This window comes from Primulina huaijiensis, chromosome 6, assembly GCF_012295235.1.
Source record: "Primulina huaijiensis isolate GDHJ02 chromosome 6, ASM1229523v2, whole genome shotgun sequence".
NCBI lineage: Eukaryota > Viridiplantae > Streptophyta > Magnoliopsida > Lamiales > Gesneriaceae > Primulina > Primulina huaijiensis.
Genome location: NC_133311.1, coordinates 9,234,074 through 9,250,066, shown reverse-complemented (window position 1 = coordinate 9,250,066; position 15,993 = coordinate 9,234,074). Strand labels below are relative to the sequence as shown.

The following is a 15,993-nucleotide window of genomic DNA, read 5'->3' as shown; positions in this document are numbered from 1 at the left end:
TCGTTTTATCTTTCCAACGCATATTGAATTGCTTCATTTCGATAACCGAGCTGAGAGATATGACCAAAATACCGCAGCTGCTCAAACCCAACTGATTGCTGTTTTCGTGTGTTCCGTTCGATAATTCAGCGATCAGTTAGACCATGATAACATCCGATTTTTCCCAACTGACTTGAAATACAACTTGTTCCAAATTTAATTTTCTGATCAGTCCAATTGGCGGATTGTCATTTGGATCATCCAGCTTGTAGATATCATCAAAACACCAGAACTCGCCAGAAATTCAGTTTGTGCAGAATTCAGTTTCAGCTTGCTTCTTGTGTTTGCAACTTCACACGTAAGTAAATATGTTAGAAATACAATAATAAGTTTTGTTAACATCAAAATCAAGATTGCGAATATGAAATGTTCCAACATATCCAATTGAACAAGCCCTCTCGAGCTATGCCAAACTAATCCCGAGGACCATATTTTCCGCACAATACTTATTATGAGTTACACTACAACAAAAATGGCTTTTCGCAGCGCACAAATTCTCTTTCCGTGGCGGACATTGCACGCTGCACAACTGCAAGCTGTTGAAAGTTCAAGATTATCCGCACCGTACATGTGCACGCCGTGAATACTAACGCACGCCGTTAATACAATTATCTACAGAGCGCAATGTACGCCGTTAATATTCCGGAAAATGCTAAACTTATCGATGGTTTTTAAAAAAACCGTCGTTATTTAGCGACAGTTAGATAACCGTCGTCAATTTTAGCGACGGTTTTTATATCAGCGACTGTTAACAAACCGTTGCTAATATTTGTGGTAAAATAAAAAGAAATTTAAATTCATAATTTAATAAATTTAAAAAAGACAAACTATGATAACAATATTGATACATTTAAAAATTAACTAAAAATTGAAACGAAAAAAATTATCCTAAATCGAAACTAAAATCGTCTAAAAGAAAAATTTTAAGTTTTATAAAGTGTTGTGAGAAAATGAATCGAAAATGGTGGTATTTATAGAAAAATAGCGACGAATTTTGGTAAAACTGTCGTTATTAGCGACGGGTTAACGAAAACCGTCGCTTATTTAACGACGGTTTATTTAAAACCGTCGCCGATTTAATATTAGCGACGGGTTACCAAAAACCGTCACTAAAGATGAGCGTCGGTTTATATAAAACCGTCGTTAATTCAAAAATTACGACGATTTAATCTGAACTGTCGCGAAATAGCGACGGTTTTACATAAATTGTCGCTCGTCTTTTGCAGCGTATCATATATGCATGCCGTGAATAAAAATATTGACGGCGTGTGATTAATGTACGTCGTTAATGTCTAGACACGATTTTTTTAAAATTTTTTATTATTAACAGCGCACATAAACATGCACGCTGTTAATAATACTATTAACAACGTGCCTTTATTTTGCGCTGCGAAAATTGCATAGATTATTAACAGCACACATAAAAATGCATGCTGCGGATAGTAATTTTAATGCACGACGTTAATTCTGTCAAGTGCAACAATATTAACAGCGCACATATGGGTGCATGCCGTTAAAAGTAATATTCGCAGCGTGCTTTTAATGCACGCTGTTGATGACGTTCTGCGGAAAATCATTTTTCTTGTAGTGTTAGGAGTGTTATTGGACATTTTTATACACTGTTCTTTTTACATGTTGATTCGACAGGATTTTTGACATAATTTAACTGCAGTGTTTTACCAGTATTGGAACCTTTTTATTTTAAATATGTATAATTTTCAGCTGTTATTGCATGCATGCATCAAAGTGTCATTTTCAAAAATTATCTTGCAAAAAAAAAAAAAAGTTCTAGTAGACATTTTATATACAACATGAGAATTTTAATTAACGAATGAAAATAAAAGAATCTTATGGGATTAGGATTATAAATCCTAATAAGAGTGAGATTCTTGATGTGATTAAGAATTAAAGTCTATAAATATTTCATTGTTGGTTATTTGAAATAAGACAATTTTTTTCGCCAAAATTTTTCCCCCTCTCCTCCCTCAAGAAAAATTTCGACCACTTCAATTTTTCACAAGCCACTGGATTTCTGTAATTTCGGCTATCTAATTTCGACGCAAATTTCGTTTAAATATCTAGTGTGATCTATACGAGAAATCCAATATCTGATTGTGGACCTTATTTGACTATTGAAGAAGGAGAAAAATCCGTTCTTATGGATTCACAAGAAAGACCAATTCTGCTAATCTCGGAATGGTTTGGTGTCCAGCGTTAAACATGCAAAGATAAACAGATTCAAACACCATATGGATGTTTTAACTCATACACTATCCAATAGATTTTTTCAACGTCAAAATAAAAAATTTAAACTTCTGATGTGTCTTAGATGCGAGAAAATGGTACTCCAACATCTAATATTGGTGAAAGGGCAACGATGGTCTCTGTAAAGAGAACGTTCAAAACATGATATTTGGACATGTTATATGATTTAAAAAATTTCACATTTAAAAGATTTAAGTTTAATTGGTTCAGAAGATTTTATCCAGTCATATGTCCAGCTCCATTCAGTAATGATATTCTTGATACGTGCTTTGGATACAACATCGGCAAATGACTTGTCTATTAATAATTTGATTTCAATAATAATATTTTTTACTTAGGTATAAAAAATATTATATTTTAAAACATATAAATTTATATAGTTTGCATTTATTATTTTTCCATTTCGTTGAAGCGAAAAAGGCACAACAACCATAGAAGGAACTAAAACACAAGGAATAAACAACGTACACCCTCATTTGCCCCAAAGCAACGATGTCTAACAATAAATTAAATTATTGTCTGTCTACTCATAATTAAAGCTGAAACAATGACAAGGTATTTATTTAAAAATCATGGAGGTCCAATTCCTGGAGAACTTCGGGACACTGGGCATGAATGTTCTTCGTCATGAACCCGAGAGGGTTCGCGAAGCGGACCGTGGTGTGCATGCCCGAGTTCTCGGTGCACACGATCCGGGATTTATCAACTTCAGTCATCGGCTCATTGCAGTCGGCTAGAGGGCTCCTGACAGGAGTCACTTCACATGTATCGTTCTCGTGATCTCCGACTACTTGTAAGCTATAGTGTCCGTCCGCGTTGGTTACGCCTTGTACGTCGTATGTGACCTTCCTCGTTACCTCGTCTGTGCATACTAAACGCACTGTTGCGCCTGCAGATTATGAACATCCAGCATTGAGTTAATATTATGGAATTGCATGTATAAATTTTCGTACAAAAATTTTCACTAAAAGATAAAATTATAATTTTTTCCCCATAAGTTGGTCTGATTTTCCCCAAGTTTGTTTCATTTTTACTTTTAGTTATTTTTCTTCGGGATATTTGGTGTCACAGTACCCTGATGACGTGACTAGATATTTCTTTCTAAAAAAGGGACTATCCAACTTCTTGAATTAAACCCAAACTGTACGATCCTGATGATCGAGAACAAATTAAAACATATCAACGTACTTGATAAATTTTGAAAATTTTCCCACACACACGGGGTAAAACATGGTTAAAACGAGAACCTGGGAGTTTTTGGCTGAGGGTGGTCTGGAACTGGACGCGGCAAGGGTCGCAGTACACGTCTCCTTCGATGTTGAACACTTGATCATGGCCCTGTGTGATTGTGGAAATGGCAAGGGTGATGCAGATCGTGGAGACGAGAGCAACAACCTTTGCCATCTTAAATACCTTTTCTCTTGCTGCGTTTACAATTATTGATTGATTCATTTGAAGTGGCATTCTTATAGAAGAACACAGTGGAGGAGCTATTATTAAGGCCATCTTTTGAGGGCATCCATTCAAGTTCTAGATGTGTGCTTGATCAGATATTCAGGTCGATATGTTCAAGGTTATAAATTAAATATATATACACCATCCCATAGGTCCCAAGTTCTTATTCAGATGTAGCATAGATTAAACTTGGATACTCAGGCAATTATTATTAGTCATCTAACTTGCACGTTTTTATGTTAATCCTTGTAATATTCAAGTAATTTATGTGAGCAAATAAATAGTGACAAAATGTAACTTAATTGTAATTGATTTGAGATTTTGAACTTGTTTAAAGATTTCATAATTATTCACAACTGAGCAAGAGATTTGTCTTTATGCGTTTTATAAATTATTATTGTTGAATTTCTAACAAAATTTGTAGAAATAATTTTTTAAAAATTAAAAAATTGAAATATAGACATTCATGTTAGAGTAGGTGCCCGGCAAGCCAACTTGTGACTCGAGTTTTATTCACTCTAATGTAAAACAATCTTTATTTTAATAATATCTTACGCTTTTATTCGATTATGGTATTATACTTTATCTGTATGCTCATGTAAGCTGCATAGATAAAGTCCTTGAATATAAAATAGGTACCATGATGTCTGCGTCACAACGTAAGATCATGGAACTCATTAGGAAGTATACCGTATATTCTAAACATGGTCCTAGTCAAATCAGCCGCCTAAAACAAGGATAAAGGTCGCTCGAGCTTGAGACTAGAATATGTGATGTAAACACTATGTTTAATTGGCAAGGACATGGAGATGTCCATTCACACAGGTGGGTGATCATGTGATGATGCACTGAACAACCCTCACTCGGACTGTTCAAGTGGTTCTCACTTATTGAGTGGAATAGTCTGCAGTTATGGTTGTACATCATTAGTCATTTGACTCGGGACAATGTAGGGGCTATACGTACTAGGAAGCAATTTGATCTGTTTACCGACTGCATCGAAAGTAATCAGGTGGTGAGGGTGGGTGTAGTTTTGAAATACGTAGGAGCAAATGCATTGTAGTCGGTGATTCACAGTTCGCCTACGGGTGAAGATATCCTATGTGATCTGATGAGTTAATAGTACAAAAAGTCTTTCGCCAGAGCAAGAAATGTGATTTAGGAAAAGGTGTTTTCCGAGGTACACATATCATGCAACTATTAGTACTCAAAGATAAATCGCATCGTTATCAAATTCATACGCAACTCTCGATATACCGATGGTTGCAGATTCGATCGGGATATATGTGTTGAAATGACCGTACTGTACATTAACCATGACTAAAGGTTCTTGCAGACACTATCAGTGATACCTAGGAGATCATGGGACGATGCTACTAGACGCTCTTACAATGATCTGATGGGTGCAATCAGAAATGAGTTCTGACATTCTTGATCAATGTGTTGATGAAAAGAATGGGGTTAACTAGAGTAAACCCGAATAAGAATAAATGTTATTGTGAATCATATAGAGATGTGAACCCACGGCTAGCTGTATCCCTGAACCATTGAGGGTCACACAAGTATCAGATTCTGTGTTCCCGTTGAGATAGCCATAAGAAGCTTATAAAGGAGTTTATGAGCTGATTCCATTGGATGGAAGAAATGGAAGTTTGCAGGATTGCTAAATAAGGAAGGAGAGTGGAACGGCCTGTTTTAAGAATGAGTTCACTAAAACTGGCAGCTGTCAAATATGGTAATTGTCATATATGGTAAGTTCTAAATTTGGTAAATGAAAATTTTGATTTTCGAAATATTTAATTTTCATTATATGAACAAGATTAATATCCTTTGTACATCGGCGTTTTGGGTCGTCGATCGGGGTTCGGAATCATTTTTTTGTGAATTTGGAATTTACTAATTAAATGATTGTACTAGTAGACTACTAACATGCACAAATTCTCATAAATGTTCTAAAGGAGTCTAGAATTAAATTAACCAAGGAGTTAATTTATAAATTAAATAATGGTTATTGAATTTAATTAATGTACATATACATTTTATATGGTGATATAAAATATGTGTATATGGTATTATTATATCATGTTTTATTAAAAGTTAATAAATACATTATATATTAATTATATGAGAGTTTTAATATAATCATGAAGTTATTAGAATCCTTGTAGGAGAGGGACTCCTAATTGGATTAGGAGTCTCACTCTATAAATACACCACTAGGACTCATAATACATGACCATCATTCTTCACACAAAACACAAAAAAATTCCTTCTTTTCTCCCTTGAAAGTCACGGCCAACACATGAAAAATTGTGGGAAGGAATTTTGGCAAATTAAATGTGCTTAATTGTTGACTAAAAATCAATAATTAATTGTTAATGATTGGTTAATAATCAATTAGCACAAGACCCATGATTTAGAATCATGGAAGTCTCGGTCACCTTGAAGAAAAGTGAAAGGAAAATTTCGGCCACTTGTTTCTTCCGTTGTCGTGTCCTTCAGACGTTGCACCGACTCTGGATTTTGGAAATTCAGATACACAGTCTCAATGCATAAATCGTTTAGATTTTCTAGTGCAAACCAAACGAGGAAAACAATCTTCGATCGTTGACCTAATTAGACGATCAAAGGAACAAGCCGTTCGTAGAGATTTACAAGAAAGGCTATCTCCGCGTAAAAACCGGAATAGTTTGGAGTCAAACGTTCTAAACGTAGATGTATGATTCTAAAATGCCCTATAAATGTTTTTAAACACACGACGTCCAAGCAAAAATTTTTAAACTTTCGTTGCGTCTTGGGTACGAGAATACTATGTCCCAACAATTCAAGATGTGCCTCGAAGAATTGCATAATAATTTGATAGACAAAAGATTTGTCTTGTGAGGCAAATTTTATATATCGATAATAAGTCTCGAATTTGGGAATTTCCCTGCCTCAATATCTTAATAAATAAATAATAAGGGAAATTTAAATATTAAAAGGAAATTTGGAAAATAGATAATGTGCATATCAAAATTAGTGATTATATATATCCATTTTCAAAAGTAAAAAAATTGTTATTATATATACTCTTGATCGAATGATCAAGAGTCAGTAACGTTGATATGGGCTTTATGTGTGTCTATNTTTAAACATAACACAAATATTTTGAGACAGCAAGATCATAGTCAATTTTGTGAGATGGATCTTCAATCTACGAAAAATATTATTTTTATGTTCAAAATAATATTGTTCACTGCAAAAACATCATTTTTTGTTCGTTATGTTATGGAAAAATATTATATAATATATGTTGATTTCACTTAAAAGCATCCGACCCATGAAAAGTGTTTTGTATCGTTTTTATGTGTTTATTGTGTTATTTCGAGTCTCATTCTTGTATATTTCATTTATTTTCCAACTATTTGAATTTTTTTAGATATATTTTGTATATTTTGAGTACCTTATGTGTTTCGGGTTGACTTGTAGGTGAATTAATCAAGAAAATATGAAATTATTGGCCAAGGTCGAGCATGCCGCGCTAGGGCAGATGAAACTGACCACCCCAGTGAACAAAGGATGAAAAGAAGTCACACTTGCGCAGATATTGCGTAGGGCGGGTGATTTTTTCTGCCCCAGCGCGCCTGAGTAAAAAAGAATAAGAATTGCGCAAAGCTCGCACAGGCATGAGTGATTTTGTCCGCCCCAGCGTGAACTAATATGGAAAAAATATACATTGATTTGTTTCCATTTTTTTGGATTCTCCCCTACATGGAAAGCGTAATACACGGTCTTGAGACATAATTCATCACTTTAGGACATATCAATTCAACTTTGAAGAGTTGTCGCGCAATGAAAAAAACTGGAGTCGAGGAATCAAGAAGAATTCGAGATTTCCACACAACAAGGATCAACTCCAGAAGTTGATGGACAAAAAGCAAATCCGACCTAGTGCATCTCTATGAGGAGCTCCAGTACTATTTGTGAAAAGGAAAGACGAGAGTATGAGACTATGTATCGAATACAGAGATTTGAATAACATCATGATGAAAAAAATAAATGCCCTCTCCCGAAGATAGATCACCCCTGGAAAGTGTTTTCTGTCGCTTCCCCTAACACTTGAACCAGTGACTTCCAAGATTAAGTACCTAGATTCTTTAAGTGTTGGTACCAGTTGGGCTACTAATTGTAACGCCCCAGATACGGTGACTGTCCCCACTACACCAAGACGAGTCTTTCCATCGTGATTATGTCTTCACTCACATACACCCTAGGAAACTCACACATCATTCCAGCGTGATTATGTCGTCACCCATCTCAGAATAGTCTCAAGTCAAGCACGCTTAACTTTGAAGTTCTTATGTGATGAGCTACCGAAAAGAAGATGCACCTTCATGATATGAGTAGTACCTATCAAATATTTTAAGCCCTCATCAACTGCACAGTTCCATACCTGAACAGTTTTAGAATCCATCTCCTTCTTGTGTAAGATCGGTTCATTCATGTTTCCTTCGCCTAGAAGTCTGCCAGGAGCCGCTCATTGTCCGTTCAACCTCATGACACCGGCGATCACCCTCAGCCCTCTTCGGCCGTGGGCCTCACATAAGAGTTGAGAAAGTAGCTGTCATAAGAGAGAAACTCGAAGCAACGCAATACTGGCAAAAGAGCTGTGCTGACTTGAAGAGAAGACTATTGGAATTTGAAGAAGGCTTATGTTAAAGTTTCACCTATGAAGGGAGTTGTCCGCTTCAGAAAATTGGGAAAACTAAATCTGAGGTATGTCAGACCCTTCGAAATCCTCGGAAAAGTCAGAACCTTAGCTTAACGATTAGCTTTGCCACCGAACATGTCATGAAACATCTCTAATTCGTTTTTCTTTAAAATATACTGAAAAATTTTTTAATTTAATTTTTCTAAAATTCTTAGGCTTCGGCCGAACACACGCACACACACACACACACACACACACACATATATATATATATATATATATATACTTTTTGCACCATTAAAATAAACTCAATAACTATTTTACTCAAAACTCATAACTACAGTAAAATTCGTAAAATCGTAACCGTCAAATCAGACCTAAAACTAGTATTTTTCAAAAACTAGCATAAACGCCATCAATCCTCTCAAAAACCACTCTTACTCATCAAAATTTTTAAAGTAATGTAGAATCAATAGCTGTGCAGAAAAACTAGCAATGCATTGGTCCTCTGGTTATTGCACCATCTTCCCAGCCAGTTCAGTCATCCAACCCTACTGTCTCCATAGTAAAATAATCACCTGCATCATTCACACCTATTGAGTCTATTGACTCAGCAAACCTTAACCATTCTTCCATCTTTCGGTCGATTGATCAATCTCAGCTGTAACCATGGTACCAGGCAGCGCGGCAACATTAACTACTTTTCCATTCTATGCCTTGGCATATAATTGGCGGGGACTTTAGCAATCATTTTTCCTTTACTGGGCATTGGTCTATGTAAATTCGGTATTGGGTTCCCACGGGGCTTAGCCCCTCAATCGGCTCCACTGGGACTTAGTCCCTCACGAATCTTCATTTTCTTACCGTCACAATTAAGGAACTTTATTTAAAACATTTTCAGCATTTCCATCACTTTTAAAAAAATATATGCATATATATCATTTTTCTTTTAAACCAAGCTTGCAACACATCTTTTAGCATTTAACATTTTCCATCATAAAATTCCATATTCTTTCAAAATAACAATTTTAACATTAATTACAGCATTCAAGACATTGACGGAACTCCTGACATTTTTCAAGTGTAAAATGACTGTTTTACCCTGAAACCCTAGTTTTCCCATTTTAACCCGGGACCTTAACACTTCGATCCAAATCCATCCAAAATTATCATAACACCGTAAAACACTCCCATAAACATTTCTTAGACCTAAACTTAAGTCCCTTAACTAAATTTCTAATTCTTTATAAAACTTGAACCGAAGTCCGATTTTAACCTGAATCAACCCAAATCTAAACCAGAATATCCCAAACTTTAACCATAGATTACTAACACCTAATCAAACCTTTCTCAAAACAATTCATGCCATTTAAAATATTTGTAAACCCCCTAGTAAGCTATTGAATTTTCTGCACAAATTATCCAAAACCTAGCCCTAACAAACCATGAGCTCCTTCGACCCTAGCCCTTAATCAACATGACCGGCCCCTGACCAGCCATACTAGGATTTATACTGAACCCTTAGGACCCAATTGGACCCGCCCTAGCGAGCCATGAACGAGGACGTGCATGGTTTGTCCATCTTGCGCTCGGCCATGGCTAGGTTGTGCCCTAGCCGTGCGCCTACCCCTCCTAGCCTCTGTAGCTGTGTGTGGACCACCATGGCTCAATGCTAGGACGATCACGAGCCCAGTCCCTTGCTTGGAAAGTACCCCGCACTGCCTCCCCCTTTTATCCTCCCAAAACCGTGCCCTAGCTTTTGTTGAAACCCAAAAAAAACGTGTAGCCCTTGACCTTCCTTTCCAGCCCTTAACCGTGCATCTTTGAGTCCATAAACCTGCTGTAAATCGAGCCCCTAACATCTCTAACCTAGCATCCCCTTCCCTTTAACAAGAACCATCAAGAATCATGTAAGAAAAATCATGTTTTCCTTGTATAGAAACTTAAAAACAAAAATACCATGATGTTTTGAGATTTTTCATGCAAGAACACATATCCACACATAATAAGGTATGAATGATGAGAAACGAAGGAATAAGGCATGTCTTTGCGTGATTCACACACGAAAATTCAATTTTTGAGGTGAAAGAACGTTGGCGTAGAGACGGAGAAGATTCTTGCTGCGTTTTTCCTCTTTAAATTGACGTGAAGTGTCTTGGAAGTCTGGTGTGTGCGTGTGGGGTGGAGAGAGAAAACCCTAGGATTCTAGTAGTGGTGTGCATGAGTTTTGAATTGTTTAGGGTTTTGGAAAATCCATCTTTTGGTTATAAATAATAAGGTTGTTAATTGGGCCAAATAACTTTAATATAATAGGCCCATTAGAATGTAAGAAAAATATCTCGTTTAGGAAAGTTTTTGAAAATATTAATTGAGCCTCCAAAAATTCCATGTTTTCTTTAAAAATCGGTTAAAAGTTTGAAATATATCTCGTATGTAAAAAAATATCAGAAGACATCATTTTCAAAAATTACACCTTTGATATACCATATATCAAATAATTAAAAATAATCATTCAATAAAAATATTTTTCCCTTTTCAGTCCCCGGTCTCCGTTCCTCGGTCACGTCTCGAATAACCCTTGAAACACAGTTTTATGCATTCTAATAGAAAACTCTACTTTAAACATGAAAACATGCATACAATATTTAATCAATGCAATTAAAATGATTTAGTTAAGCATTTTTCATTTTCTGAGATTTGCATGCAGTTGGATTACGTTATTGCATTTTGGACCTTACAATTCCTCCATCCCTTTGATGAAATTTCGTCCTTGAAATTAAGACTTATCGAGTAACTCCGGGTAGCTACTCCTCATGTCAGTCTCTGTTTTCCATGTAGCTTCCTCCTCCGAATGATTTATCCACTTGACTTTGACCATGTGAATGACCTTATTCCGGAGCCTTCTTTCTTGCCTATCTAGAATTTGCGTAGGCCTTTCTTTGTAAGACATATTTGGAGTCAACTACCGAGGTTCATAATTCAGTACATGTGAAGGATTCGACATGTAATTTCGAAGCATCAAGATATGGAACATATTATGCACTCTGACCAGCATCGGTGGCAACGCCACTCTATAAGCTAATGTTCCAATCTTCTTCAGAAAATCAAACGATCCTTTGAACCTCGGACTGAGTTTTGCATTCTCATCAAATCTCATAACACTCTTCATAGGTGCTATCTTCACAAACACGTGGTCACCTACTGCAAACTCTAGCTCTCTTCGCCGCTTATCAGCGTATCTTTTCTGGCTGCTTTGAGCAGTCTTCATATTATCTCGGATTTAGACTACTAGCTCTGCTGTCTTCTTGATCAATTCAGGGCCTAACTCTCCTCTTTCACCAACCTCATCACAATGTATCGTTAATCTACATTTCATCCCATAAAGTGCCTCGTACGGAGCCATACCTATAGACAATTGGTAACTATTGTTATAGGTGAACTCCACTAGAGGTAACTTCGATTCCCAGCTACCCAAGAAATCGATCACACATGCTCGGAGTAGATCCTCCAGAATCTGAATCACCTTTTCAGACTGACCATCGGTCTGAGGATGAAGCGCTATGCTGAACAATAGCTTCGTCCCAATGGCTGAATGCAGACTCCTCCAGAAGGACGATGTGAACCTCGGATCTCTGTCCGAAACAATAGACACTGGAATTCCGTGTAGTCAAACTATCTCTCAGATGTACAATTATGTATACTATGTCATGGTGAATGTCGTCTTAATAGGTAGGTAGTGCGCTGATTTCGTAAGACGATCAACTATCACCCAAATGACATTGAATCCCCTGATAGTCCTTGGTAATCCCACTACAAAATCCATCGTAATGTTTTCTCATTTCCACTCGTGAATGGGAAGTGGCTTAAGCTTCCTTTCTGGCCTTTGGTGTTCTGCCTTAACTTGCTAGCATGTCAAACACTCGCACACAAAACACAAGATGTCTCGTTTCATGTCTGGCCACCAATACAGTGACTGCAAATCCTTATACATCTTTGTACTTCCAGGATGAATGAAGTACGGAGTATTATGGGCTTCCTTCATAACAACTTCTCTCAGTGAATCACCGCTAGGAACCCAAAGTAGATCTCGATATCGAACTATACCATCCTCCTCCAAATATAGCTTCCGACCTTTCGATTCATCTCTTAGTCTCAATTTCCATAATTGCTCATCATAAGACTGACCTTGGCGGATTCTATCCCTCAGGTTCGACTAAACTGTCATATTAGAAAGATTAGGAGCCTCACTCCTAGCATACACTTCAAGCTCGAATCTCTGAATCTCTGCTTGCAATGTTATCTGAACTGTTAATTGAGTGATAACAGCTGTCTTTCTACTCAAAGCGTCCTCGACCACGTTAGCCTTTCCCGGATGGTAGCTAATGTCGCAGTCATAATCCTTCATCGGCTCTAACCACCTCCGCTGCCTCATATTCAACTCTTTCTAGGTGAAGAAGTATTTCAAGCTTTTATGATCAGTAAAAATCTTCCACTTCTTCCCATATAAGTAATGTCTTAAGATCTTCAGATCAAATACTATTGCTGCAAACTCGAGGTCAAGAGTCAGGTAATTCTTCTCATGAAACTTCAGATGTCTAGATGCATATGCTATCACTCGATCATTCTGCATCAGAACTGCGCCTAAACCAAGCTTCGAAGCGTCTGTATAGAGAACATACTCTCCTTGCCTTGATGGCATCGAAAGAACTGGCACTGAAGTGAAAGCTTGATTCTGCTTCTCGAAACTCTCTTGGCAGTTTTATCCCCAAATAAACTTTGCATTTTACTTCGTCAAGGCGGTCAGAGGTACTGCAATAGAGGAGAAACCTTGAATGAACTTCGGGTAGTAGCCAGCTAGACCCAAGAAACTACAGATCTGGGTCACATCCTTAGGTACTGGCCACTCTCTAACTGCCTCGACCTTTCTGGGATCGATCTCAACTCCATCTCTACAAATAATGTGTCCAAAGAACGCCACTCTCTCGAGCCAAAACTCGCACTTGCTAAACTTAGCGAACACCTTTCTGTCTTGCAATATCTGTAGAGCAGTTCTTAAGTGCTGAATATGCTCTTCTCTACTCCTTGAGTAAATCCGAATATCATCTATAAATACTACGATAAACTAATCCAGATACGGTTGAAATACACGATTTTTGAGATCCATGAAAATTGCTGGAGCATTGGTCAACCAAAATGGCATCACCATAAACTTGTAGTGCCCATATAAAGTCCTGAAACCGTCTTATGAACATCTAGCTGCTTCGCCTTCAACTGATGGTATCCTGAACGAAGATCTATCTTCTAGAAAATTGAAGCTTCTTGCAGCTGATCAAACAAGTCCTCGATTCTAGGTAAGGGATGCTTATTCTTGATGGTGACTCTGTCCAGCTCTCTATATTCAATCCAGAGTCGCATAATACCATCCTTCTTCTTCACAAATAATACCGGTGCGCCACAGATAGAACAACTTGGGCGAATAAAACCCTTGTCCAGCAACGTCTGAATTTGATTTTTTAGCTCTTTCATCTCGGCTGGTGCTAGGCGATAATGTGCCTTAGAAATTGGCACTGTACTCGGCATCAACTCAATAGAAAATTCCACCTGTCGAGCTGGTAGCATACCAGAAACGTCCTCAGGAAAGGCGTTAGGAAAGTTTCTGACAAACTTAACATTCTCTAGCTTCTGACTTTCCGTAACAGGTACTGAAGTAACACTCGCTAGAAAAAGCTTGGCTATTTCGTCTCATAAGCTTCCTTGCACAAATGCAGGAGATAATGTGCAGTATTTTCTTGTTACTTGCTGCCTCAAAGACAAAAGATTTCTCGCTAGGCAGTCTAATAGATACTGACCTCTGTCGAAAATCTATCGAAGCTCAATTCGAAGATAGCCAATCCATGACAAGAATGATATTGAACTTAGGCATCGGGAGTACGATGAGTTCTGCCTGAACGACATTCTTCAGCAAACGAAGCTCCAGATTCCTCACAATGCTCGTGGTAACCATTTGATCACCAGAAAGAATCGAAACTCTAAAGCCCAAATTCATATCCTCGGTTATAATCTTCAGTTGCTTGAAAATTCTTGAAAATTACCACTTAGCCCTTAGTAAGTCTCAAAATTACAAAATTTACCCAAAATAAGTTTTCAAAAAATGCATTTCAGCCCTTTAAAATTTCGAAATTCTCTAATTTGGCCTTTAAAATTTCGAAAATTGCATCTTTCGCCCAATAAATTTCGAACTTAATCAATTTAAGCCCTATCTTCTCTAAATTCATTGTTTTGATCCCTTAAATTTCAAAAATTATGGAAAGAACCCATATTTCTAGAAATCGCAAAACAACCCTTGAAATGCTCAAACTTGCAATTTAGTCCCTGAATTCTCGGCCTTGTGCATTTACGCCCTCAAGCTCTCGGTTTGCACTTGAATGATCCCCATATTCACTTGCCAAAATGTGGGCGATTGCACTCCTTGCACAGTGGTCTTTATTCAGGTTTCGGGGTAGCTCCAAGTTGTGGTGGCTTCTGCTGCCTTGGCTTCTTCCACTGTCCTGGGGGCTTTTGCTGCCCCTGAACTCTAGGAGGTCCCGTAAACTGCCTTTTGTTTAGCTGAGAGTTATGCTGGTTCTTTTGACTCTTGCACTGCATTTCAAAGTCAATTTACTTCAAGGCTTGTTCAGCTTGGAAAGCACAAGCAGTAGCAGCTACATAATCCGTCGGTCTCATCAACATCACATCTCGTTGAATAGTGGGTCGGAGGCCATCCAAGAAATGCCTCAGTTTCCAAACAACTTCTCTAGCAATGAGGGGCACGAAATGGAAACCCCTATCAAACTTCTTTATAAACTCAGCCACAGACATGTCTCCCTAACGGAGACTCTTAAACTCCCTCTTCAAGCGTCCTCTGACGTCAGTAGTGAAATACTTCTCATAGAAGATGTCATTGAATCGCACCCAAGTAAGGGTGGCTAGATTGACACCTTGCTCAGTTCCTTCCCACCAAAGAGAAGCATCATCCCACTATTGGGACATTGAGTTCTCGCACCCAAGGCGCAGCGGAAGTTTAAAAATTTTGTTCTTGGGTGTCCTGTGTTCAAAAACATTCATAGGGCGTTTAGAATTATACCTTTGCGTTCCAAATGCTGGACTCCAAACTATTCCAGTGTTTAGGCGGATATAGTCCTTCTTGTAATTTCCTACGAACGGATCTTCAAATTTGATCGTCTAATTAGGTCCATGATCGAAGACTGTTTTCCTCGTTTGATTTGCAATAGAAAATCCAAACGATTTATGCGTTGAGACTGTAGCTTCCGAATTTCCAAAATCCGGAGTAGATGCGACGCAGCGAGGAAGAAAGCACTTGGCCGAAAATTTTCTCAATTTTCTTCATGTGACCGAAGGTTCCATGATACATGATCATGAATTTTTGCTAATTGATTCTCAATCAATCATTAACCTTAATCATTCATTAGCCAAGGTAATTAAGTCATTAATCAAAATAAATCACAAGACTTAATTTGATTGCTACTCAATATGGCCGTGAGTTT

The 15,993-nt window shown here is 37.5% G+C and overlaps 1 protein-coding gene and 1 long non-coding RNA gene across 2 annotated transcripts; both read right to left on the bottom strand.

Annotated features, from left to right (window-relative positions):
* Positions 1-3,049: 3,049 nt before the first annotated feature.
* Positions 3,050-3,837, bottom strand: LOC140979647 (uncharacterized). Its single transcript, XR_012175780.1, has 2 exons — positions 3,552-3,837; positions 3,050-3,193 (listed from the first exon to the last, which is right to left on the bottom strand). It is a non-coding gene; the product is annotated as an uncharacterized lncRNA (long non-coding RNA).
* A 7,388-nt stretch (positions 3,838-11,225) lies between these two features.
* LOC140979067 (uncharacterized) lies at positions 11,226-11,717 on the bottom strand. Its single transcript, XM_073444422.1, has 2 exons — positions 11,499-11,717; positions 11,226-11,411 (listed from the first exon to the last, which is right to left on the bottom strand). Exons 1-2 carry the CDS (start codon positions 11,715-11,717, stop codon positions 11,226-11,228), a joined length of 405 nt encoding a protein of 134 aa, XP_073300523.1.
* Positions 11,718-15,993: the final 4,276 nt, after the last annotated feature.